This window comes from Watersipora subatra, chromosome 9 (assembly GCF_963576615.1).
Source record: "Watersipora subatra chromosome 9, tzWatSuba1.1, whole genome shotgun sequence".
Taxonomy (NCBI): Eukaryota; Metazoa; Bryozoa; class Gymnolaemata; order Cheilostomatida; family Watersiporidae; genus Watersipora; species Watersipora subatra.
In genome coordinates, this window is record NC_088716.1 from 48308672 (window position 1) to 48336434 (window position 27763).

At 35.2% G+C, this 27763-nt stretch overlaps 3 protein-coding genes across 5 annotated transcripts in view; 1 reads left to right on the forward strand and 2 right to left on the reverse strand.

Moving 5' to 3' along the window:
* Positions 1-5555, reverse strand: part of LOC137403681 (sulfotransferase 1E1-like) — an 8911-nt gene extending 3356 nt beyond the window's left edge. The window contains exons 1-6 of the mRNA XM_068089682.1: positions 5442-5555; positions 4850-5046; positions 3956-4156; positions 3205-3260; positions 2393-2575; positions 2083-2232 (exon numbers count right to left, since the gene is read on the reverse strand). Of these exons, the coding sequence (XP_067945783.1) occupies positions 2083-2232; positions 2393-2575; positions 3205-3260; positions 3956-4156; positions 4850-5039 (780 nt within the window). The 5' untranslated portion in view covers positions 5040-5046; positions 5442-5555. The remainder of the gene's footprint in view (positions 1-2082; positions 2233-2392; positions 2576-3204; positions 3261-3955; positions 4157-4849; positions 5047-5441) is intronic.
* A 1658-nt stretch (positions 5556-7213) lies between these two features.
* LOC137403677 (sulfotransferase 1E1-like) lies at positions 7214-17702 on the forward strand. 3 transcript variants are annotated; one of them, XR_010979607.1, is made up of 9 exons: positions 7214-7234; positions 7382-7528; positions 9082-9278; positions 11160-11360; positions 12831-12886; positions 14205-14387; positions 14517-14666; positions 15125-15230; positions 17249-17327. XR_010979607.1 is itself a non-coding variant. In XM_068089677.1 (9 exons), coding segments are annotated over exons 2-9 (957 nt in total). In that variant the 5' UTR covers positions 7214-7234; positions 7382-7526; the 3' UTR covers positions 17315-17702. The 3 variants fall into 3 exon arrangements, 2 of the variants coding, with proteins under 2 accessions (XP_067945778.1, XP_067945777.1); XM_068089677.1 differs by having other exon boundaries at positions 15129-15230; positions 17249-17702; XM_068089676.1 differs by having other exon boundaries at positions 15167-15230; positions 17249-17702.
* Positions 17703-21558: 3856 nt separating this feature from the next.
* On the reverse strand, positions 21559-27751 carry LOC137404550 (sulfotransferase 1C2A-like). The gene is made up of 6 exons (XM_068090779.1): positions 27607-27751; positions 24249-24304; positions 23664-23846; positions 22976-23125; positions 22085-22148; positions 21559-21869 (listed from the first exon to the last, which is right to left on the reverse strand). The coding sequence occupies exons 1-6, from the start codon at positions 27725-27727 to the stop codon at positions 21763-21765; spliced, it is 681 nt and encodes a 226-aa protein (XP_067946880.1). The 5' UTR covers positions 27728-27751; the 3' UTR covers positions 21559-21762.
* Between the last annotated feature and the right edge of the window lie 12 nt (positions 27752-27763).

Consider the following 27763-nt stretch of genomic DNA (forward strand, 5'->3'; position numbering starts at 1 on the left):
TTTATAATAAATAGCTGACATTATTATATAAAGTAAAACCTCGAAATGCGAAATTAATCTACTCCAATGTTTGCTTCATATGCTCAAACATTTGTATGTTGAAGCAAATGGTTTTATAAGAATACATCTCATTTTGATTAATTCATTCTAAAGCTCACAAGTGATGAAAAACACTTGAAATAATCACGAAAAGCACTAACAAATGTATTGTATAACATTGGGCTAAAAATAAACGTAAAAGCATAAATAATGGGTAAATGGGTTTATTGTCACCTTAGAGACACAGTATCTAACAATATGTAGATAATGTAATAGAGGGAATCATAGAGGTATTTAAAGCAGCTTTGATAAACTTAACATAGACATGATTTAAATTATTCTATTTTATCTATTTTATTAGTTACTTTTAGTTTTTACTAGGGGTTTTACTTTTATGTTCAAAGCTTTAATGTTGCAAGTGATTTTAGATGTTGTATGTTGAAATATTTGCAGAGAGGTAGCTGTAAATGGGGTTTGACTGTATATGGGTAAGATTCTTATTATGATAATCACCCGATTTTGGAACATGCTACTAAAATTTGACTGAAAATGTACTTTAACTTATAATTTTATAAACAAGCTCTTTATTTTCATAATTTCAACATTTTATTCTATCACAAACTGTACAATATAACAAATATTAGAAATTTGGAAAAGTTTGAAAACTGAACATTCACTAAATTCTAAGCAAAATCTGATAATAAAAAATCTTACCCACATAAATTAATGTAACTTTCACAATTTCTGCGATATGACTAGTCCCACGACCAAACAGAGCGAAGCGATTGGTTGGGAGATTTATGATAAATGCACATGCGCACACAACTCCCGAAAATTATTCATCAACAATGAGACGAACTCTTGTATCAAAATTTCATCAACAAATTTAACCATCGTTTTGTAGAGTCGTTAAAGTATAATAACGATATAAAACACATACAAACCTATTTAAATATGTTACTAAGTCTTTGTTATATGTTAACAAATTATATATAACATATTATATGTTATATATAATATGTTAACCGTCGTTATTATCTTAAAACTTACCCATCTGATCGGATTATACACAAATAGACAGATTTATTTGGACGAAAATTGCCACAAAACGCTTGAAAAGCTCGGTTTAATAAAAGTTAAGACCGAAAATTGAAACGCCAATAAAGCCGTGCCACAGATAGTAGAACTATTTAGCAGTGCGCATTTCACGAGAAAACCTTGCTAATTTCACCAGTCTATAGCCTTGTTTACTTGAAATCGAATTTATTCGAAGGTTTCTGTAATAAACGTAGACCGTTTGAGGCGTAGACCGATTTACCGGTACGAAATTGTGGTACACAGTTTATTAGCCTATGTTTTTTTTGTCCAATCACCAAAGGTTTCATTGAACTATTTAAAACGTTAGCCAAAATTTTTTACAACTTACATGGATGTACAAGCTAGGGCCGAACTACAATGCCCCTTTATGATGAGGCATTCCTCTCGATCTAGCATGGGGTTTGACAATACACAAGAGTCAAGGTCCTACCACCGCTAAAGCTGTCATTGATATAGGCCACCACGAAATGACCGCTGGAATATCGTTGTTGCTCGCTCTCTCGAGTTCGAAACATCAATGACTTACCTGTTAACAACTTCGCTAGGGAGAGTATCACTCGATTAGCTATCAATGACCAAATCTTAAAACGCAAAAGAGAGGAGGAGACTAGACTGCGCGACATTTAACAGATATTGTATAGCCTACTTATAACAGATATTGTAATATCAACAATTAACCAATTACTTGTATACCTGGTTTCAACCCAACTTTACCTCAAAAATAAATTGTTAGTTGCACCTTTTTAGAGTCGTGCTCCCTCAAATTTATTTTATATCATCTCAAACAAGTCTCATTTACACTATACTCTGTCAATTCCTGCTGACAACTACTTTTTCAACAATGAACAGTACCCTTTCTTTTTTCCATTATCACTTTGGTCGTGGGCTGTATGACAGCGGAATTTCTAGTTACTCCCATTATGGCATATCCTTGAGTATACGCACCATTTTTGTTACTGACTCGCTAGGCTTTGCTTCTACCTTGGCTTGTTTCATTCTCTTAAAATCCGTAGCTTCAGCGATTTGTTGAACCAGCTCAGGAGATCTGTTTGTACCCATAAATTCATTTATCTTCTGGATCGTAGCAGCAGCATGCTATAAAATATTTTTACAGTACTTTCATGAACCAGGAAATAGCAAGTAGCGAGTCAATCAAGTCCAAAGGCAACCATTTAAATCCTAAAAATGAGACAACATGAAAGACCTAGCATCGTTAATAGAGTTCACAGATTTTAATAGTTTCTCATTTACTTACTAGCTTCAGATCCTCATAAAAGATGACAAGTACATTGGGCTCCGCTCGCCGAGACCACATATATTCCGTGTAGGTAAAGTAATTTCCATAGTCAATACCCTTATTGTACAAAAACTTTTGTAGGAAATCTTCAAGTTTCAAAGCATTTAATTCTGCCCGTTTAACAGAATCAAAGAGAGAGCTCTGAAAACAAACAACGTGTGTCATTGTACGCCACTAATAGCATGCTAGAGTTCATGAGATACAAAAGTTCAAACAAGGTCCTAGTACTGAACACAGTTTTAAAGCGACCTAGTAGGCTCTTAAATAGGCCATAACAGCGGACACAGATTTACAGCTATTTAGTAAGTTAACTAAACTTTACAACACTTCAATACTTTTGCTTTTCTGCGCATATAATTATCTGCCAGGAGTTGTCTTACTTATTTGACATCTTGGCAGACTTATTAGCCAATTTTGTGGATCTGTCACAGTTTGTATGACACTCCAACTTGATGCTACTCAATTACAAAGTGAGTTCTAAACTCATGGAATGCTATGGTGCAAGTATCAAACTTCTATTTTGTCATAAGACGTGAAATACTCTTATCTTGAGATTCAGTGAATGAAACTTAGACAGCAGTTATATACAAATCATTTCGGAACTTATATGAATTTAGTTCAACGCTTCAGTTTTAAATCTAAATCACATAAATTCAGATGCATGAATGAGTTCAAAAGAGCTAGAGTTGACAGAGAGTATAGCAGTCTGAAAACAAATTGGAGCAGGTGAAATTTAAAGCAAGATAAACATAGTAATAGTATTTACTTACTAGGCGTTTCTCATGGCAGTATGCTGAGATGAAGGCATCCTTCGGGTTTCTCATCACTAAAAATAAAAAGACAGAATGCAAAAATTAGAACCATCCGTTAAACGAACAGATAAACATTTTCAGGAGAAAGCTCTCAGAAGAAAGATATGCGCAAAATGACATCACTCGTTGCTATAGTTGATATCTGCTGTGAAGCTCAAGTTGTAGCGTTACACGTCTCTATTCTGTCGGTCTTTTTGCAGCAATAGAAGTCATAATCAAGTGTTCGCTTGATCTGAGTGTTTTTAGCGCGACCAAGTTTTGTCGATTTTAATCATGTAACATCCTGGCTGTCAGATCACTTCAAACATCAAAAACAATCGCAAATGAGGAAAAAATACTGATACTTTCTGATAAAATTTACTAAAATCTTGAGCAAGTTCATCTTTAACCCTCTAGCGACAGTTGATTTTGCTATCATATGTTTCTACCTCAGCTTATGGTGGAAGATAGACAGCTGATTGCTTTTATAAAATTTATCACTTGGATTCACAGTTAAGATTTCAAGCAGTTCATCAAACTGATATGTGTATTTAACTATAAGTATGTAATGTAGCATAAGTTCAACTTGACCGGTGTAGATGACGCAAACAAAGAGTATAACTGTACCCACTTCTGTGTAGGTACCTATAATACAACCTCTATAAATTGAGCAGCGTAAATGAGTCATACTACAACTATAGATTAAAAAAGCCTTTGGTCTTTTTCTTACCTACTACAGTTTTTGCTTTTCTAAACTCAGCTGGAAGAACATCAGTTCTGTAGTGGGTGTTGAGGACACGTGGAGAAGGAAAGCATTCTTTGCTTTCGTTGATGGGAACCAAATCAATCATTAAGGCTTGCTTAGGTTGCTTAATACAATCTGCTGACCCTTGAATCAGCATGGTCATCACCTCCCATGCAAAGTGGGTTCCTAAAATATTAAAAACCAGTTTTTCTAAAAAAACTTTAAAACTTTTAGAAAATGAAAACCTTGAATTTAATAGATTACTTTTGTTAGTTTTAGTGAAAAAGTTTAGGTGTAGAATAATGACTTCACTAAGATAGTTTCAAACTTTAACCAGTTTTCATTGATATGTACTTCTACAATAAATTTAATAGAACTGAATAGAAATGGTGTAATATACAGACACTGGTTAGCTATTAGGCTGCTGATATGTCTTTAAACACATTGTAACATCTCGATGAGCACCTGCATACACCCCTATTACAATGTCAATATTTTAGATGCATTTACAGTTTTTGTTTGTTGTTGCTTGTTTGTTTTATTTCACTGAAAGACGTACAGAACAGTAGCAAATAAGAAAAGGTAAGTGCAATGAGGACCCACATATGTGCAGTAGCATAGCTAGTCATGGCACTGAGCCCTGGTTAACAGTTAGTTAAATTTTTCAGAGGAGAAAAAAACACAACATTGTCAAACTACAGCATCAGAAAAATTAGCTTGTTTGTCGAACATTGTTTTGTGATCAAGCACAAACCATTCATGAAACCGACTGAATATTTTGAGTTTCTACGGCAACTGCTACATAACATTAGTATAAAAATAATTTCGTATGACATATTTAAGAGTGAAACCTCTCTAAAGAGCTTCAGTTGTACTTACCATTTTTAGGGTAGGTGGCGAGCAAATAATCTAAGTCGATCCATTTGTACTCCTCTAACTCTGCTTTGATTTTCTTGTAAACCTCTGGTCGAAAAACAAATGCAGTGACTTTAACTTTCCCATCATCACTAACTCGGTATTCGATGCTTGAGGACTGACTCTCCGAAAAAGCTGAAGTTCCTTCTTCCATCTTGTTTCTATGCAAGTAGAAAAATCCAGTAACTCGCCATTCTTCATTGGACACACTACAGAGTTGCTTTCCAGATTTGATGTACTATTAGCTTATTTGAATATTTCCACAAGAATTGTAAACAGCGTAATAACAACTTTCTTTTAAATTTATTTGGCATCAATGTCATGTCTGTAGTTAAGTACAGTAGCAAAAGTGATTTCATCTCTAAAAATAGCGTGCCAAAGCACACATAAATTAAACAAATGAAAATAAATATGATAAGTTTGACTTCAGGGAAGGTACTTTCCGAATACCTGTGATAAATAACTTGTTAAGACTTTTTCAAGGATTCCTGTTTGGTTTCCCTAAATAATGATATCGATAGTTAGCTACGTATATCCAGTAATACATTCTACTTACAGCTATAGACTCCAGACGAACAGCTGTGTTTAATCCAGTTAGCAATGTTCACTACTAGTAAGCCTAATAAACGAAACTGTTTTGGGAAAGAATGGCAGTGAGTCGAGTCGCTTGTCAGTATGATAGTGAGTGTAACTATTTAGAACGCTGTTACATCAAAGCGATTACTTATTGTGTAGTCATTGATTGGTTATTGTCACAGTAGACAGACCGTGACCACTAAATAGTGTAATGGATTCAACTAGAATTTACTAGATCAATAAGCTACAAAACGACAATGGTCATCCTTTAGGCGTATGTGAGATTCCCTTGCCTATATCACTAAAAAGATTTGTTCTCAACAAACCCCAGCTAGGTGATTACTTTTGGAATGTGGTCTAATCTGAATGAGTTGATTTGAGTTTGCATGAGTTGATTTGATGAAGACAGCAGTTCAAGGTTGAACGCCTCTGCTGTCTCTTTCAATAACCTTTTCTGTGAGTTGAACTCCATCCTCTGTTCAAGTAGCAAGCACTCTGGATCATTAGGCCAAAGTGGCTCACACCACCTAAATACTACCATATAATTAAAGTAATACAAATACTTCGTTTAGCCCACAAAGCCCCTCATCTCACGTCTCTGTAAAACTTGTGACAGAGCAACAGCATTGCAGAGGAAAAATATCACAACTTGGAAAGTATATAAAAACAATTTCAAAGTAGTATTAACTGTTCCAACAGTATATGTACATGCATATAAATTACCTGATGCACTGCTTCACAGGCTACATGAAAGCTTATAGATGAGTTTGATGGTAATAGAAACAAGCTCGCAATTTATGAAAGCGTTTTGATTTCTCGGATATAGGATTATAACCAGCTAAGTTTTGTTAGGAGCTGGCAGTTCCTAGCTTCAGTTTGTATTATACTCACTTTTCTTTAGTGGAGTTCCTTACATAGATAAAGTACACTTGCACACACCTCAACTACATCGCCTTGTTATTACGCCTACTGAGTTCACACATATAGAGAAGGCATGAAATATCGATTGAAGTCTATAAAGGCATTAGGTGTCTAACAGATACTATCGATTCAAACAGCTGCTGTGAAAAATGAGGTTTCATTCCCACACGAAAGTTTCTTAGCACAGAATTTAACCTGCGGATGATTATTTTGATGTAGTGACAAATAAAATATTTGACTAATCAAAAAACATGATTAGGTAATCATGCCTCATAATTGGTTAAGAATGAAACTCCTTTGAGGTAATTGTTCAATAGAAACAGCCGTTTAACTAAACCTGAGCTATAAGGTAATAAATTATCAATCACATATACTATAAGTTATGTAACATATAGCACCTGTGATTAATTATAATTGTATAATCATTTGATCAGGTCTTTTTAGCTGAATTTACTTTTTTGCTCTCAAGTTCCTACAGTTCTCTCCAGATTACATTCTACTCAGATAAATTAAGTGAAACCTAATTTTTAGTTTAAGTTTTAAGGCTATGAATTGATCTAAAATAAGGTTGATTACTGAACACCCTTAGCATTGTGTGACTGGGTTTTGTACTTCCTTGTTTATCATTTAAGAGTAGTCAGATGCTTGCTTTTGCTTCATATTGACTGTTTTATTCACTAATGCAACTTGATTGTGTGGAATACAAAAAATTTAAAATGGTTTGTGAGTCACTCACTGAACACTGCTGAACAGGAACAGCTGAACAGAAAACAGCTGAACAGGAAACAGCTGAACAGGAAACAGCTGAATAGGAATTACACAACTGAACAGGAAATGACGAAACTAGAAAAGGTTGTTACAAACCTTTTATAATAACTTGTAACACATTGTGACAACTCTTGTAGCCAAGTATGCGATACTTTGTTTGTAGTTCTCTAAGTTCTCTATCATGGCGTTGCTCAATGTGTGGCTAACCAAACATTGATCATGTTTCTCTAGTTGTAACAAGATAGCCAGTCACGCTCATTGACCCTGCGAGTCTGCGGCTAGCCTAGTGTTTATATAGCAGGACCTGTCAGCAACTACCCCTTACGGCTACTAGTAACACTACTAGTTCAGCTTTCATCCTATCCTCCGGCTCTACATGTAAGTATAACGTCTTTGTTAGGTACAGCCTGGCAGAAAGTCTTAGATAAATTACAACCCCTTATTGTAATATAGCGTACAATTCTGTTAAAAATGTTCATATTATTTAATTTAATGTTACTCATTCAGTCACATCTGTGCTTACGTTAGCCTTAAAGTAAAAGTTTAACAACTTATGAATACACAAAATTTCAACAAGTATTTTTCTTTATACACAAAATTCTCTAGTCTTTAAAGCATTGCAGTGACTGAAAGCAAGTGGGCTGGTAAAAAATAAAAATAAATCGTAAATAAATACATAAATGTTAAAAAATACAACACCTAAGTTAGATTATACTGTGTCTAATTTTTAACTGTCATCACTGCTACTTCTAAATCAATAAGCTGAGCTTGCATTTCCATTTACATATCTTTAAAGTAAAATAACAATAGAAAATTATTTTTTATTGATTATTACTTTATTTCTTTGGCGTTTTATTCGTAATTTAGTTATTTTATATAGTTTTGTATAATGCATTTGTTATAATGTTATGTTGTACAGGATTTTGCCGGCCTTTACTCGGACACAATCTAGAGTACAAGAATGGCTGCATAAAATGCAAGAGAAGTGAGAATGGTTTCGTTCGTTTTATTCAAAATAATTCTCATTAGTGGCATAGCCATGACTACTTTTTCTCCTAGCAAGAGCGCTCTCTATATATATATATATATATATATATATATATATATATATATATATATATATATATATATATATATATATAATTGTTTCCTCACCCCGCATACCCCGTATGGGTGATAAATTCTGCTCTAACTTGGGTCTCCTACCAGAGACCTGGGAGTTTGAGCACTCGCCTCAAGATCTTAGCTGTTCCCAATAGCGCACTTTTCTGCAACTCACCTGAGTTGATTGCTGTTGGTATTTGGGCAAGCCACATTTTATGCGCCGGTGTTATTGCGCCCAGTGCCCCAATGACTACTGGGATTACAGTTGTCCTTACATTCCAGCATTATATATATATATATATATATATATATATATATATATATATATATATATATGTATATACATATGTATTTCCTGCCATACCATATAATGGAACCGACAGAAAACCGTATAAGAAATGTGATCGCTAATATGTTGGCTTAGTTACAGCCAAACTATAAGCGTTAAAAAGTGTTAGCAATATAAACGTATAATAGAGACAGAAACAATATATAAAAAGTAATGCAAAATATATAAGGGTGATTATATGCGGATATTATGAGAGTATAATATCAGAAGTAAGTTTCTGGACTGGGGTCCGCCACAATGTGTAATTGCCTTCAGTACCTAATTAAGGCTTTTTATAGGCTTTCAATTTGTTGAACGAATGAGTTGCTATGCATTCTTATAGTAACATTCATTCAAACATGCGATGGTTGGTTTTAACATAGTTTTTAAAATAAGCCCATTTTAGTATGCAAACAGTTGGCTGTAGCTCATCTCAGAAAAGCCACTATCTGCTCTTTTTATAAAAACCCCAAGGCGACCCCACCACATACTTACGCAGGAACAGAATGAAAGAAGACAACTCCGAATGTGTTGAGATTGAATCCTCCAACGTAGAGTATCGATGTAGTGACGATGGAAAGGTTAAAGTTGCTGCATGCATTTCTGGGCGAGACGTTTACGAGAGAGTGAAAGCAGATATAAACAAATATAAGTGGAATGATTCAGACTATTTGCTCGCCACATATCCAACAAATGGTAAGTACAAATATAATACATACCCTACAAATGGTAAGTACAAATATAATTCAGCAAACTTTTGAATATTCTTATTAGCCACACTTTCATAAAAGGTGGACAGAAAATTTTTGTATTTTTATTGCACACGCATTGAGGTTGCTTCAAACTGAGTTGGACTGTGACAAAATGCTATACTAATTTTTGAAAATTCTGAGTTGAAAGTTTTATTAGAACAATGTAATCTGTATGTAGTTGGAATTTATTCAAATGCCTTCTAGCCTACGAGTTTTGGCAAAATAAACTGCCATAAAGAACTATTAGCTTTGTTGACTACTGAGCTTCAGAAATAAAACCTGTTTTATGTTACAGTTATCAGTTACTTCATGTCACAGTCATCAGTTACTTAATGTGACAGTCATCAGTTACTTCATGTGACAGTCGTCAGCTACTTCATGTCACAGTCGTCAGTTACTTCATGTCACAGTCGTCAGTTACTTCATGTGACAGTCATCAGTTAGTTCATATTACAGTCATCAGTTACTTCATGTCAGAGTCGTCAGTTACTTCATGTGACAATCATCAGTTATTTCATGTGACAGTCATCAGTTAGTTCATATTACAGTCATCAGTTACTTCATGTCACAGTCATGTGTTACTTCATGTCACAGTCATCAGTTACTTCATGTCAGAGTCGTCAGTTACTTCATGTTACACTCATCAGTTACTTCGTGTCACACTCATCAGTTACTTCATGTGGTAGAGGAAACCTTTTGACTCTTATAGCCTCAGAATAACCTGGTACAAAATTGAACAAACAAGGCTATCTACACAAACAGGCTTCACGGTCGGTTCGCACTATAGCACAGTATGTCAGACTTAATAGCACAATATTTCAGTGATTGTCTGTGATAATTCACAGACAACACTGTCTGTGAATTATCACAGACAGTGTTGTCTGTGTTAATTCACAGACAGTGGTGTCTGTGATAACTCGCAAACATCAGTCTGTGAGTTATCACAGTGATGTTTGTGAGTTATCACAGACAGTGATGTTTGTGAGTTTTTACAGACATAACTCACATATATCACTGTCACAAACCCATCGGCATTTACATCAGCAAATAGTCTGTGATACATTGTTCTCCTTATACAATGGGGTCTGTTGCTGTAACGATGAAATACCAGTCCGACGACAACTGTCACGAAAGAAAATATAGGTACAGCCAAACACCATTGCTGACATGGTGCACATTGCGCAGGCTAAAGGTATGCTTGACGAACTATCGGGAAAGTTTGACAGCTGCAATATTTTTCGATGTATTTGCATTGCCTCGACTATGCCATCGCTTTACTCCGTCCACTGTGGACGAATAATCCCAGAGAGGACATCTCCGACATACAGCAACATAGTGTGAACTGCATTTATTTTATCAAATAAATATGTTGGATGTCTCAATTCAGCGCTTTTTCTTTACAATTATTTGGGTTCGATGAAATAACTTTAGAAGCCATGGCTCTGAATTAAGGCTAATGGTAAATATAAGTAACTGTAAAGGTAAGTCACTCTTCGATTGGCTTGTGGAGCAGCTAAATTGTGAAAATCACCATTGCTCTTGTTTAGGATAAGTGAGGAAATTTCATAATAGCTGCAGGATCTACAACAGCTTGTTTGCTCATTGGTTGACAGTTTCTACCTCATGCCATATATAACATGTCATGCTAAAATGTGTGGTAAAACAGACATGAATGAAAATGAATGGTTTAATTTTTATACAGTTTTAATGCCAACGTTTTAATGCCACCATATTTTTAAAACCTAAATGTTCTGGCAAAAACTTGAAAAATTCAAAAAAATATTTTTTGTTTATTTTTAATTCTACAATACGTTTAATGTTTTAGGTACCCACTTTGCATGGGAGGTGATGACCATGCTGCTCCAAGGGTCCGCGGATTACATCACACATCCTAAAGAAGTCCTTATGATCGATTTGTTTCCTGTCAGCAGAAGTGAGAAAGATTTTCCCTCCCCTCGAGTTCTCAACACTCACTACAGGACGGATGTACTTCCAGCAGAATTTAGAAAAGCCAAAACAGTGATAGGTATGCGTGTACGTTAAGCAAGCTTCTGTTCAGTACATACATGTACCTCAGTTGCGTTTAGGTAGTGAAAGTGACGCCCCTAGTCTTTGCATTTCAACAGAATATGGCGAAAAGCTATTGTTGTACTAGTCGTGCTTTTATGGGTCAGTATAGGTTGAATAAAGTAGGGGAGAGTAAGGTGCATTGGGATGCGTAAGTTTAAACACCATTTAGTCGTTATATTGTACATGTAAAACAGTCTGCAAATATGTCTTAATCACTAAAAATAAATGGGTATTAGTACGCATTCTCTCTCTAAGTACCATGTCCTGTGAAGACATTAGAGTTCATGGTTCTCCCCACTTACAATAACCATGACTTTTCTTGGCAGGGGTCAACAGTGGTTTGCCATTGCCTTCTGTTTGGTGTTTTTATTGAAACACCATCTCTAGCTAGCTGGCCATTGGCTCGCAGAAGAGCACCTCCGCCCCTTGTCAGGTTTTTAGTACACATTACATTTGCCTTTTGTTTAGATAGTTTCAATCAGACCCACTACATGTACCCAACACACCCCTTGACTAGGGCAGACTGGGACAAAAATATTGCACTGCCAAGACTTCTCATAATTTGGTTAAAAATATTTTGCTGCTATGGAGGGTTTGTGTAAAGGTGTGCAGCTTATGTTATTTTTTATGACAAAGAATTATTCTTTATCATAGTGAAGTAGCATATGTTGCACACCTTTATGCAAAACCTCCATAGCAGCAAAATATTTTAAACAAAATTATAAAATGTTTTGTAATTATTACAAAACTAGCTTCATAATTGTCCACTTAATGTAAAAAAGCTGATTTTGGCATAATGCACCCTGCTCTCTGCTTCTTATCACTGTTAGAATATTCTATGAAAATACTTCATAACATTGTCAGAACATAATATAAGTTACAGGAAGTAAAAACTACACAATGTTGTATAAAACTAATTAGTAAATTTTTTGTAACACTACAAAAAGATAAATTTACAGAGTTCTTAACTAGTTGTCTTTTGCTGCAATATTGTAATTATTTCACTCTTTTGATCTTAGATTAAAATCTGATGCTGAAAGTTCTTTAATAATTTGGGATTGCCATTTTCAATCTTTATCCTCAAGCAAGTTAACAAATGATGATATGTATTTTATCACATCGCACTTATCTAGAGAAGCAGCCTCGGTCTAATAGCCGAGAATGCCAACTGCAAACTACAAATCAGTTTTTCATTACTGAAAAGGCTGCCATTAGTGCCAAAATTACTCTGCCAGTAGATGGAGTTCCTGCTTCATGCTTGAGATGATCACATGTTTCCCATGTGACAACACCTGTTGGGTTACTCTATATCACATGTTTTACCTTTGTATTTTGGCTACAGCAGATACTTGCCTAAACCAACCAAAAATTGAATTACTCATATCTCTATTTTTCTTCCTTTTTTATTCTTAGTTTTATATTTTAGTGCTGAGGAACCCAAAGGACACTTTCGTCTCATTATACTTCCATAACAAGTTCCTAGTAAGCATATATAACCACTAACTTTTTTCTAGTTCTAGTCTTACCCACTTTATACCATATGCTTAGATGCCAACTTCTTGCTCTCCCTACAGTGAGTGTGAGTTGAGAGTTAATCTTTACTATAGTAAGAGCCGTGTATGTTCGTCTGTCTGTCCGAAGCCACGCTGAGAGTGTTTGGAAAAAGATGGCATCGCACAGGAATTATACCTGGATATTTGGATCCTAGCAAAGCTTGCAGTTTGATGCGTTGCAAGAGGGCACGATGTGTAACAATTATAAGCAAAATTATTCCAAGCCCTGTGAAGGTGGCTGCATGGTTTAGTGGTAATGCATTTGGCTTAACATGCTGCAGATGAATGTGCAGCTTCGATTTCCAAACGGTGAAGATTGTTTTTTAATGCCCAGATGCAAGGACAAACATGGCTCTTATTATAGTAAAGATTTAGACTAGCTTAAGTTACTCAAATTCATTGGGTAAAGAAACTTAGCCATTGGCAACTGCACTACCTGCTACTCTTTACAAGCTGTTTTAAATATTGTGCGAATGTGTAGCAAAAGAAGTAAAAAATGTTTTTTAACAAACTGTTTTATCTGTGACTCGAACTTGAAAATATTTGAGTTATGCATTGGCCGGACACAAACAGAAATCAACAGAAACCCTCATTTAAAAGTTATAATGGTAAACGTTGTATATGTTAATTAAAAATATTTCTTCTGTGCAAGAACTTTTTTTATTACTCGTGCAATGCCCGCCGAGCATTCATCTAGTAAGATATAAGTTCAGCTTTAGCAATCTTCATCTTTCAAAGTTAAAATATGGTCAAAAGTGCACAAATGGTAGAGAAATATCTATACTTTCTGATAAGATGTTTTAAATTTGGATGTGAATGACCCTTTAAGTCTACCATGATCCCATACAAACAAGGTAACCAATAACAGATATGGTTTGGAGTAGACAAATCAAAATATAGAAGATCTGTAATTATATATGCATGTTAAACTCTCAGATAGTGTTGAAACTATGTATCATTCTGTAACATACATACAGAACTATAGGCCCTATGTATGTATAGTCCTGTATGTATGTATGTTACAGAACCATATACATACATATAACAGAAAACTCAACCTTCAAGCCTTCAAACTCTTTCCTTAACAGGAAAGAGTTTTATAAATGTAAAACTCTTTCCTTTATACTTATATAATGTACTTCATAGTTTCTCTAAAGAAGTTGTTTACTCGGTGAAGGGACAGAACCCTTGATAAGTAGCATAATAATTGTTAAGAGAGGTAGTGTATGCACTTGTTTGATTTTTAGAATCCACTCTTTAACCCTGATAAGTCTACAGCACTAGCTTCCTTGAAACTTGAAGATTTCCTACAAATATTTTTGTACAACAAGGATATTGACTACGGGAGTTATTTTACCTACACGGAATATATGTGGTCTCGGAGAGCGGAGCCCAACGTACTTGTCATCTTTTATGAAGATCTGAAGCTAGTAAGCGAACTCTGCTAAACTATTCATTGTTTCAGGATATTCAGATGGCAACTTTTAGATCTTGATAGGTACTGTTTTTATATTTGTTTTTCTTTCAGACAAGAATATATTTTCAAAAGTATTTTATAGCATTCTGCCGCTACGATCCATAAGATAAATGAGTTTATGGGTATGAACAGATCTCCTGAGCTGGTTCAACGGATCGCTGAAGCTACTGATTTCAAGAAAATGAAACAAGCAAAGATGGAAGCAAAACCTAGTGAGTCAGTGGAGGAAGTGGTGAGTATTTTCGAGAACATTATGGAATGTTTGCAACCGCTCAGCCTAAATATCTTGAGGTACTAATAGCCTCTCTGTAAGCTTGAAAGAAAATAATATTAATAATAACAACGATAATAATAGTAATAATAATAGTCATAACAATAACAACGATAATAAAATAATAATAATGATGATGATGACAAATTACATAACATAGAAAAACTTAAAAAAATTGTAATGAGGAAAAAAGCCACACTGAGTGATGAAGTTAAATGGGTTTCAATGCTGCCATGGCTTTGAACTTGGTGAATTTTGTATATACAGTAAAATAATTTTTGTGCCATAAAACAGCTGCGCGACCTTCCTTAAAGATAATTTTTTATCTGATCTTTTAGGAACTGGGACAAGTTTGCAAGTAAATTGGCTGAGATTAAAAATTTATTTTTAATGAACAACCGTTTTTGCATGTTTGTCAGAAAGCTGGAACAAGGAAATTTGCTGGTGAGATCTGTTTATAGTTTGCTGTCAATCCTAGTCACAAAGAAAACAGACAGAAGATTACAGAGCGGATGTATAGAAAAGGTAACCACTTATATCGTTTCATATTTAGATGTTTGAGTGGTGTTCAACGCTTAGTAATAAATGTATCAAGTAACATACAACTTTAACCAATTGGAAGGAGCTGTTTCATGAGGTTAGCGTGTAAGATTTGGTAACCATGAAACCAGTGACCTTCAGAGATCTTAGGTATACTGTGCTCAAGACATTCCATATCTTTAGTTATCATGTAATATCATGCTAACTAAACTAATTGCATCAGTTCCCAAACTTGGTCAACAACTTAGATTGAAATGTGAAATTAATATGTTAGAGTAATGCATATAATTAGATGAAAAATAGTTTTAAAATTTCTTAGAAGATATTTGTACTAGTGTGTTGCTTAAAAAGGGTATCTGTATTTGTGTGTCACATGTAACAAGATATCTGTACTGCTGTGTTACCGAGAAGAAAATATCTGTACTATTAGGATTCTATATAAGAAAATATCTGTACTATTATGTTGCACATAAGAAGCTATCTGTACTACTGTGTCACATACAAAAAGCTATCTGTACTACTGTATACATATAAGAAGATATATGTATTAATGTGTTACATATAAGAATATATCTGTACTGCTGGGTTACATATAAAAATATATCTGTACCACTGCGTTACTTAGAATATGTCTGTACTAGTGTGTTATATAGTATAAGATATTTGTTCTACTGTGTTACATATCAGAACATATCTGTACTACTGCGTTACACATAAGAGGATATCTGTACTACTGTGTTACACATAAGAGGATATATGTACTACTGTGTTACATATAAGAGGATATATGTACTACTGTGTTACATATAAGAAGATATATGTACTGCTGTGTTACACATAAGAAGATATATGTACTACTGTGTTACATATAAGAGGATATATGTACTACTGTGTTACACATAAGAGGATATATGTACTGCTGTGTTACATATAAGAGGATATATGTACTACTGTGTTACATATAAAAAGACATCTGTACTACTGCGTTACACATAAGAGAATATCTGTACTACTGTGTTACAAATAAGAAGACATCTGTACTACTGTGTTACATATAAGAAGATATATGTACTACTGTGTTACATATAAGAAGATATATGTACTACTGTGTTACACATGAAAATATATATGTACTACCGTGTTACATATAAGATCATATATGTACTACTGTGTTACATATAAGAAGATATCTGTACTACTGTGTTATTAGGTACATGAACCATTTGATTCAGCAACCTTTTACCGTTTGGTGCCTTACTTTGAAGCTCTCTAAGGAATATAGGTTTATGGAAACTAATCTTAAAAATACAATCCTTAATATTAGAGACACTTTTATTAATGATCTTTTTTAATATTTTGGTATTATAGCTTATAACGATTCAAAGTCATTATGGTTAGTCTTGCCATACATTAATACAACAGAAAAGGAGGTATCGCGGTATCAGGATTACCCCAGACCTTATTGCTGCCAGGGGTCGCGCTATCTATTTAATTTGTTTGTTATTCTACTTGATGACATTTGTCGAAATTAAATTTTAAGCTACTGTATAAGTTGAAGGTGCGTTTTAACAGATCCACAGGCTGTGTTATGAGTTTAGAGAACTTGCTTTCTCAATGTTTTGCTCCTGAGTGTCCTGTGTTCTTATTTTAAACACATTTATGTTACTATGACAACCAGTCTGCAGACGAGATGTAAAACAACACATGGTTTCTTAGAATGCAACAGTTAGAATATGAACGGCAATTAGAACAGTACTGCTTGATAAAACTTACATAATTTTTTACTGACAAAACAACTTTGTAAGTCCGATGAAAAACTATATTTTTATCTGTCCCGTTTTATAGTCTCCAGATATGTCAGTCCAACTGAACTACTACTACAGATAACTGCACTGATACACATTCGACACTGAGGAAATGATTTCATTGATAGACTTCTGTTACTAGTGGCTAGCTTTTATAATGTTCATATTTGATGTTTATCTCAAGTTTAAACATTTTAGGTGGCGTTGGAGACTGGAAAAACCATCTCTCTGTTGCTCAAAATGAACAATTTGATGCCTTCTTAGCTGATTGGGAAGGTGGTAAACATATACCATTTCAATACTGATGCTGGTTACATGGTGCTGTACAGCCATATCGGATAAGAAATTGCATTTATGCAAGTTTTCAAATCACTGTATATTATATAAGTTTTGTATTTTCGTTTGATTTTTGAATTTGCTATCTGTTGGTAATTGATATTAGTCTTACACATAATGTCTCCTAGTCTGGTTATGCTTAATAAAGTCATTAGTGAGCAGAGCTCAAGCTTGCTCATGCTAATGCCCTTCTGTGTGACAAAATATTTTGCTTTTTCTGTGGCTAAAGAAATATCTGGCTTGAAATCTTCCAATTTTGGACATTTTATGCTTGGCTTTACTCTTCTCAGGAAACATCTTATAAAAGTTTAATTGATCCAGTCAGTACCATTCCTTAAAGTAGTTGGCAGGAATTGCTATTTATATATCTGAGCTATCTTTGCTATCAAATGAAGTTAGTCTAAACTCATAGACACCAAAATAAAAGGGTCTGGGATCTAAATAACAAGAACCATGAAAAAACAAACCTCCAGTCTGTTTTTATGGTCAAGTGTAAAGAATTCTTTAGCAAATGATTAACTTGCATCTAAAGATACAAACATCTGAGGGAGTTCAAAAACTTATTAAGTGTTGTCATTTTGCAGATACGTTCAACAATTGGAATAATGACATTGTCAATAGTGTGAAAGCTGCTCTAAAGTATGCATCTCTTGAGGCGAGAGCAAACTACAGTATAAATATAATGAATACTTCCTATTCTCAGGGGAAGCAGAAGCACTTTTTGTCATTCTCGAATTTGTCAATCTCAAACCTTCATGCCAAAAGATCATGAGAAATGTACAGTTTCAGAATATGCCGATTGAATGTGTCTATTGACCATGTCTATTGAATATCAACCAATAGTTGCAAAGCGATAAATTTTCACAGCAAAAATTAAAATAGCTTTATAACTTTGTGATGTTATTTTACAGCATTAAAAAGTTTTTATGCCAGTATTTATTATAATGATTGTAGTTATATAAGTTACATTTATGAAAAACATAGATTTACACATTTAATAAACTAAAGTAACTGTACACATAATATAGTAGCAGTTTGTTACAGCATTAATATTGTTTACTTCTATCCAAGTTATAGTGCCATAGTTAAATGAGTTTATTCACCGGTGTGTAGGGTGTCAGGGTGTCAGGGTGGCTTAGTGGTAGCACCTTTGACTATCACTCATGGGGTTGGGGGTGCGAGTCCTGCTTAATGCTGATCTGATAAAAAGCTCTCAGCAAGCTTTCAACCCCAAATTTCCGGGTCTTTCGAATCTAGACCATAACTTAAAGGCCCTGTGTACCACACTGACAATGTGGGCATACAAAAGACCCACCAACTGAAATGGCTACCTGGCTCTGTCAGACTGGATGTATTGCAAAATGCATCCCTTTGAGTTAATCAGATAGTTCTAGAAGAAGCCCTTGACAAGTGTTAAGACCACCCAATTTAGCTTATAAAAAAACTAGTTCTGGTAGGGTGTTTCTCTACTAGAGAACATGTTGCAGTGATCTATTGAAGATTTGCTCTATTGATGTGAGACAATGATTGATTCCATAATGTGCGGCATGTTTTCATATATGTACGTTGATATATGACTGAATTGAAAATTGAATATTACTGACTAAAAATCTAAAACTGAGTAACCTCGACTAGCATTTAAAACCAAAATATTACTGCATTGACTATTGCGCAACGGCACTTGGGCTTCATAGAAATTGAAGAATGGCCCTAAAGGCTGGTTCACACGATGTCGCTAAATGTCAGGATTGTCTTCTTGGCATTATTTGTCATTTTGTCTAAACTGAAGGCACTGTCAAGGCAACGCAGATACTTTGGGAAACCATCAGGAGACTTGGCAGCTGTCAAACATTCCTAATAGTTTGCCGAGCATTGCGACAGCTGTGCAATGAGCACTACTTCGGCGATGGTGATTGGCCATCACATATTGCTCAATTAATATTTTATTTTATGACAGATGCTGTGAGACTAGTATTTCATCATGAATTGTATAATGAGAATGCGATGTCGCGAAAATTTAGCTGATGTAAAGGCAAATGGGTTTGGGATGGTGTGAGCATTGTTATCGTAGAAAATCACCGAAATATAGGTTATTAACACCGACATACGGCAATATAGCGTGAACCAGCCGTAAAAACACATGGCTGCAAATAAATAATATACCGTATAGCAATGGTACTATTAGTACTATTAGGTGGACTTAACCTGCATACCCAAAAGATGGAGTTGCTTTGCCACATTTATCCGTTGATGTTTTATGTTGCTCAGGTTATTTTATAAGACTAGCTGTTTACGGTTGACTATAAAATATAGAAGATTGTCCTCTACAATAATCCAAGAAAAGCAACTTACGTCGTATGGTTAGTCAACCATGTTCCTCATTGATTACAGTATGTCAAGTTATATCACTCTAGTTACAACACAGTAAATTATATTACTTTTTTGTTGTTTTATATTGAATTATTTTATTCTATATTACACTATTTTGCATTATAGATTATGATTGAGAAATATATATATATACATTGTAATATGTTACCATTTTTGCCATAATGAGAGCCGTGTTCGTCCATCGAAAGCCACCGCTCAGCACGGCAAACTCACACTCCAACAACTTACACTCAAACTCACACTCCAACAACTCACCCTCAAACTCAGACTCCAACAACTCACACTCAAACTCCAACAACTCACACTCAAACTCCAACAACTCACACTCAAACTCACACTCCAACAACTCACACTCAAACTCACACTCCAACAACTCACACTCAAACTCACACTCCAAAAACTCACACTCGAACTCCAACAACTCACACTCAAATTCACACTCCAGCAACTCACACTGAAACTCAGACTTCCACAACTTCCACTCAAACTCACACTCCAACAACTCACACTCAAACTCCCACAACTCACACTCAAACTCACACTCCAATGGCTGCGCCAATCCATTGCATCTCAACAATCCTAAACACTTGTGCACATATTTATCCTCTGCGCTTAATCCGCTCACCCAACGACGCCGATAGTAGGCTAGTTAGTACTAGTAAATGATAATATGCTGTATTATACTGGACTGTGTAAAATTACCGTAAGTCCTCGTGCTCAAGCTGTGCGGCTTGTCGTTAGGCGCGGTTTCTGGTTCAAGGTCATAGACCGCGGCTAAAGGCCAAACTTTTAAAACTTACGTGGGGCTCAGGGCGGCTTTTCGATAAATGGGGTCTCTGGCTCAGCTTCCGCACCATAACCATAGAATCGCATTCTTGATAAACTTTTATGTACGGGGGGGGGGGGGGGTTGCTTTGGCGACCTACTCATTTATTTTCAAGGTCATGTTTATGGAATACTTTAGACTAAAGAAGAATTTATCGCTCTAAGTCGAAATGAATTTGTGACACACGATTGAGAGACAAGTGGTTGGGAGGGTGTTAATACCTGCTGATATCGAAGCAGAAACTATGGACTAAACTGAGTGCAAAACTCACCACATCAAACAAATTGCAGCAAGCCACAGTTATTTCACATCGTTCACATCATACACAGTTCACAGCAAGCTTCAGTTATTTCACATAGTTAGCAGCAGCAAGACTGAACTCATTAACTTGATACAACCATGTCCACTAGTGCTAAACCTTCACGAAAAACCTAGTGTAGCCTATAAGCCCTCTAACAGCCCGATAAAAATCTAGCTGAGACATGGCAAGTAAGTTCTTGATGCAAGGATTCAGGAATTTTAATTCGAACTTGGAAGTAAAAGAAAATTCTTTTCACATGTACCGATGTAGCCTGTGTTCTTATTTAAGAAGACGGGGTCTAGCAAAACCTGTCTCAACACTCTCACTTCCAAAGGGGTCAAGGACGACAAAACCTCAGTCATTAGCCGCGGTCTGTGGGCATATGCGGCTTGTTGGTAAGGGCGGCTAGATACCACAGGCGGCTTGTTGGAGGATTATTTTTTCCTTCGTGAGTCATCTGTTTGCGAGCACAAGCCGCGCGGCTTGAGCATGAGGACTTACAGTATAGCTTTAGCACATTGAAGTGATAAGCATAGAAATACTGATGTGACATTCATACATGTTGTTTGTTAGTTACTAATCAAAACAATTAAAAACCAAAGTTTCAAATCACATATTTGTTTAAATAATTTATCTGGTTATGATCGGCAACTAACAAAAACAACAGAAGAAGATAATTCCTAATCTTGCCAGTAAATGTTTAATTGAGTAATAGAGGAACCCATATTGGAGTAATCACCTTGCGATGAATTTGGACAATAACCTGAAGATCAAAGGTTAGTATCTAATGGCCACTGGTTAAAAAAGGTATACTGTTAGCTCACCAGTTTTTGACAAAGATCGTTTAAATATTGTAATTCAATATTTGAAAGGAATGTCTTTGCCACCACTCCATTGAGCTAAGAATCTGTCAAATATTTCATTGTCAGCCACAGTGATATGGTTCCTCCAATCTCCAATCTTTCCTGTAGCACAAATAAATATTATATGTTGCTAATTCTAATGCATTAATTTATTCTTTATTGAAATTGCTAATTGCCAATACACTAACACAATCTCGAGACATATATTATGTTAGTAGGGTTGTGATTACGTCCCATAAAAACTAAGGGTAGAAAAACCTCTAAACAAAGACAATTCTGTGTTACACCAGTTAATTTGAGAGTCAATAACATTTTACCTCTTCTGTACAACTTATCCGTGACATTTTTAGATCGTTGTGGATCCCTTCTCTGGGCTTTCATCTGAATAAAAAAACATAGTAAAGTTAACCTTTTTTAGGAATAGGAAATAGGGATATGATATGAATTTACACTCCATTATAACGGTAAGAATATTCTTCGGGCACATTTTCCATCTTGTTAACCTGTACAGGGAAAATGTTAGTACTTCAAGGAGCAAGTTGTTTGTTAGTTTCATCCTTTCACTACAACATTGGTAAACGTAATACGGGGTCAGCATGGAAATACATAGCCGATACCTAGAGCAAGTCTATGCCATAGTTAGACACGCTGACATAACTCAGTAATATACTGCCTGACACTATGCCGTCAATGGCAATAAGTAAAATCACACTCACTCCGCTATACAGCAATGTGGTTGAGTAGCACAGTTGGGCTCACAGTTGGGTAGCACGCGTGGTTGGAAATCTGAATATCTGGGTTTGATTCCCGTTGAGTGCAATCTTTTTTCATAACACTTTTAGCATGGCTTTGGACAGACAGACAGACGCACACAGCTCTTATTATAGTAAATATCGATATGATAGTCTGCACAAAAATACACAGGCTATGCTATGATTAGACACGCTGACATAACTCAGTGATGGGCTGCCTCAACCAAATAGATTAACTAATAAGAAGGTCGACATAATATACAAGTTATCTAGTTATTTTTGATGTATTGTTTTTATAATATTACTAAAAAGATGAACAATAGTATAAATATATCAGATCGGCACCTTTTATTGAATACTTTTAAATTTTCAATGTATTACAAGGTTTCCACATATTGAATATTAAATTAAAATTATGATGTACGCAAATATGTCAATATATTAGCAGTAGCATACCAGCTTCAGTGCAGCTTCACTCGGTACAAAGTTCAACTTGGCATTTCGCATTTTGTTAAATTCTGTAGCATCAGCAATCTGCTGTATCATCTCAGGAGGCAGGTCTGTGCCCATAAACTCATTCAACTTTTGGATTGTGTCTACTGGGCTCTGTTAAAAGAAGTGAACTAACCAGATCAAACTCATAACGAGCTTAGATTGCAGCTGGGCATAGACAAGGTTGTATAAATATTCATTACTGTATCTGTTGCATTTTAAGAGCAAGTCTAGATCCTAAGGTATCTTAGCCATAGAGTTAGGCATCCTGTATGTACATATACATGTAGTTTTATATGTAGGTTAAAAAGGTCACATGTTAAGGCAACTGTAGGTAGTGGTTTGACTGTAGATTGGTGATTACAGAGAGAAAACTCTGCTCTTTTTGTCTTCAAATGAAATAACACAATAAATCGTGTGCTAATGAACTGTGTGGACATGAAATTCATTCTTGTTTAAAAGACAGCTCATAGAAAAGGTTGAACAAATGACTGCTAAGAGATGCGGTACATTGCAAGATAGGCTGACTCTGGCTGCTTCGATTGTATGACTTTAGTGACAGCCTGGTCTCACAGGCACCAGGAATAAAATACAAACTATTCCATAGAGCTATTTTGTAAACCCTATGAGTTATCCTCTTGTTTATCCTTACCAGTTTCAAGTCTTCATAGAAAATCAGAAGTATGTTTGGTTCATCTCTTAAGGACCACATGTACTCTGTCAAGTCAAAGTAGCTTCCATAAGGCACATCTTTGTCATAAAGAAATCTATGGATGGAGTCAGTTAAAGTTAGAGAGCTGAGAGAACCACGTCGTGCTGGGTCTATATTGGCAGACTGAAAGTAGAAAACATGATGGCAATCTTTCAATCAGCTATTTTCGAAGTTCTTATTTTATGAACAGTTTGTCTGTGATATTCGTTTATTTATAGTTATTTTACATTCTAATACATGCTTGTAAGAAAGAAGTGAAACTAGATGAAAATAATGATATCTGTATAATCTTGGGAATTTTTATATATATTCCATGTAATATTAATATAGTTATAAACAATGGAGTTATCTCCTCATAACTCACAACCAACATTCAGAATACCCACTCTTACAACTAAAGCCAATGCAGAAAATTTATTAAGCAAAATGATGAGAAAGTACAGATGTCACCATATCTACAGAAACTTTGAGTTTAAATTAGATACTGTTCTGAGACAAGAAACATTGTAATATAGAAAAACTTACAATGTTCACTTCATGGTGATGCCAAGAGACGCACGCATCTTTAGGATTCCTCAAAACTAAAAACAAACATGAGAATCACTTGAGCAGCTGATCACAACTAGCAGTCCTTAACTACCTGACTGCACATGGAGTACGAGTTTCTTGTCCCACATAAGCCTTCCTATTTAGTGTTCTAAAAGGCATGTTAAAAGGAATACCGGTTTATGTTTACCAAATTCCTGTTACTAAAACCAAAATGAGAGTACCCCACATATACTGTCCATATATATGCTGGTCTGGTCCCCCCTATAGCAGACTTAAAGGTACCATATGTAAATGTACATATTCTCACTCGCCTATGCCCATACAGTAGACGCCCTACTACGTAAATAATCTGTTCCGAGATTGGCTACGTTATAGAGCTTTTACATTAAACAAACAATAAAATACACGTAAATTGCCTAATCCATTCCAATATCTTCTCAAACCCACCCCTTTGGCCTGTCAAAATAAAAACAAAACTAAACTTAACTTTTTAATGTAATGATTGTACAGTAACTTTGGTATTATTGATTTGTATTGACATCTTTATCCTTTTTCTTATCACTTACACTCAGTTTAAGGTCCGTGATTACAATGATTTTACGTAAAGTTAAGGAGAGCGCACAACTCTAGTATTAATTTAAACCAATCCTTATTACTTTTTTATCCATGGCAAGGTCTATGCTGCTAACAAAAATATAGTATGTGCCAAAAATAATGTCAAAAATCCGATAAATCTCCCTATTAGTTTTTTCTCAGCCAACTGCGGCAAGAAAAAAACCATTTCCTTTAAGGCTAACTATATAGGACTTTTTAATACGAGTTTTGGGACTTGCATTGACTTGACACTTCATGTTATATAAAATTTACAAGAATTGCATAAATTCTTTGTTCAGTAAAATTTAAAAATTGAGGTTTAAATTGTAGGGAAGTCCACTGTGTATTGAAACAATATTCAATAGTTTTCAATAAAAGAAGTTTAATAAAGATGGAGCATTGAAACCAAACCTTGAGTATTTAAAAATTATTTGAAATTTTTTTATAATGAACACAAATATTCATCTATAATGTTGCTTAAAATACAGTCTCAGAGCTTTTTTAACATTTTTTATTTCATGTAATAGTAAAATAGTTTTGTAACAAACTTAATGCTAACCAAGTTTTTCTGCTTTTAGCTACAAAGACCAGCAAATGCCAAAAACAAACAACATTGCTGCCTTTTCCGTTGATGAGTAAACAATGAACTTCAACCAATTATAAACTTAAGGCAACTCATTAGTAAAAATTAAGTCAACTATAAAAAGACATTTCAGAAGATAAAAATTTTGAATAACAGAAAAGCTAAAAAATGGCTACACTGAGCAGCCACAAAAGCATGTGGAAACCGCAAATAAATCTTCTTCAATAGCACATGTCACAACTTGTCACAGTATGTCACGACCTGTCACAACTTGTCACAGTTTACCACCGCCTGTCACAATGCGTCACAATTCTCAATTTTCACTCACCTAAAGCTTTTAAAAACTGAAAGTGTGTCAATAAAGGAGAGCTGAGTGGCCCAATCAGGTACTTTCTATTCTAACACATTTGAGCTAACAGCGAGTATATTGCACACCTCACATGAAGCCGGCATCTAATCTACACTAGACCCCTGGCTCATCTGATATCAGCTTCACTTATCACTAGAGCACATCCAGTATGTCTTAACATTATCAGCACCCACTGATGTTATCATAAAATATTCATTGCAAGTCCATAGTTTCTTTCTAAAATTCTTGGCATGATGTCAAATATTAATGGGTTGTACCAGCTTTTGAGCCAGAATGCTAGAAATTACACTGTCAAATGTCAGAAATTATATTGGGTGAACTTGGTGTGAAGCATGCAATGGCCAGTGGCAGTAGCAGCCTCAGGAAGTAGATGCATTTGCTGTGCCCAGACACTTTAACTTAGTTGAGCAAAGAGCAGGCACCTCAAAGTTTTATTAGATAATGAGATGTGATAAGTTTGTGTTAAAAGCAACTCCTAAAGGCTAGTTTGTAACATAATTGCTGTAAGCGGGTTTTTAACCCCACAGTACTTTGGTGATCGTCGGCGATAACAGTGTTCACATTATCACAATCTTATTTGTGTTTACATCAGCAAATAGACCGCAAGCATAAGTTGGTGTTCTCATGACACAAAGCGGTCGCAGAGATGATGAAATACTAGGCCTGCAGTAACTATCATGACAGCGAATATAGATCAAGAAAGTTGAAACAGCCAATCCCCTTTGTTCCTTTCAAGTACATCACTCATTCATTTAATGTAAGATTTTCTGCTATGCAGTAGTATATACATTATTCTATAGATAATATTGAAATCTGTTTCTTGCTTTTTAAACAGCTGCGTTGCAAAGCAAAAGCGTTTCCGTTTTAAAAAATTTATTAGAAATTTATAAATTTGGTTTCTGGCCCTATCACTTAATCATAATATCTGCAACAATAATACAATTGTGTTTAAATTGTTTATGAATAACTTAAAGATAGTTTTAAATGCATTCGGTTAGGATAATACAGGTAAGAAGAAGTTATATGGTAGAAAAGCCTTGATAAACTTGTCGTGAGAGTGAAATTAGCTTTTTTGTTCTCTTTGCTAGTGCGTGATGGTAATTTCAATTTATTTATTATAAAGCATCATGGAATACTATGAGTTAAACTAGAAACATTTAAAATGATCCCTCAAAGCATTGATTAACATTCTCATAGCTCAATGAAATATTAAGGTTTTCCTACCTAAAGGCTGGTCCACACTATATCGACATGCATCGGGGTTAATCCCACAATACTTCGGCAATCGTCTGTAATAACAATGTTCACACTATCAACAACCCATTCCTAACTGCATCAGAAAAATGTCAGTGGCATACTATTCGCCTTATGCGATGCAGTCACGGAAAGGACGAAATACTAGTCTCTCAGAAACTGTCACAAAAACTGGATCAAAAACTTGCGATTGCCAATCGCCATCATCAACGTGGTGCACATTGCTGTCGAGGATGCTCTATGAACTATTGGAAGTTTGACAGCTTCAAACTTTCCAGAAGTATCTGCGTTGCCTCAATGATGCTATCGGTTGACAGTGCATATAATCAACGAATAATAGCCGAGAGGACAACACTGACATATGGTGACCTTAGTGTGAACCAGCCTTTAACGTGCACCATAAATTCATCTCTTAATAATACATTTCTCTCAGATCATCATCAAAATCTCTCAGAGATAGATTTACCTTACAAATGCTGGAAGGATATTCAATGCATGGATCAGTATGTACTAGCTACTCAAAGAAAGCTTACCTACTACAGTTTTGGCTTTTCTGAATTCCTCTGGCAAAACGTCAGGTCTGTAGTGAGTGTTGATAGTTCGCGGTGAAGGGAAATATTTGCTGCTTTCGCTGAGAGCAAACATGTCCATCATTATCGATACCTTAGGATGCTTACTGTACTCTGCCGA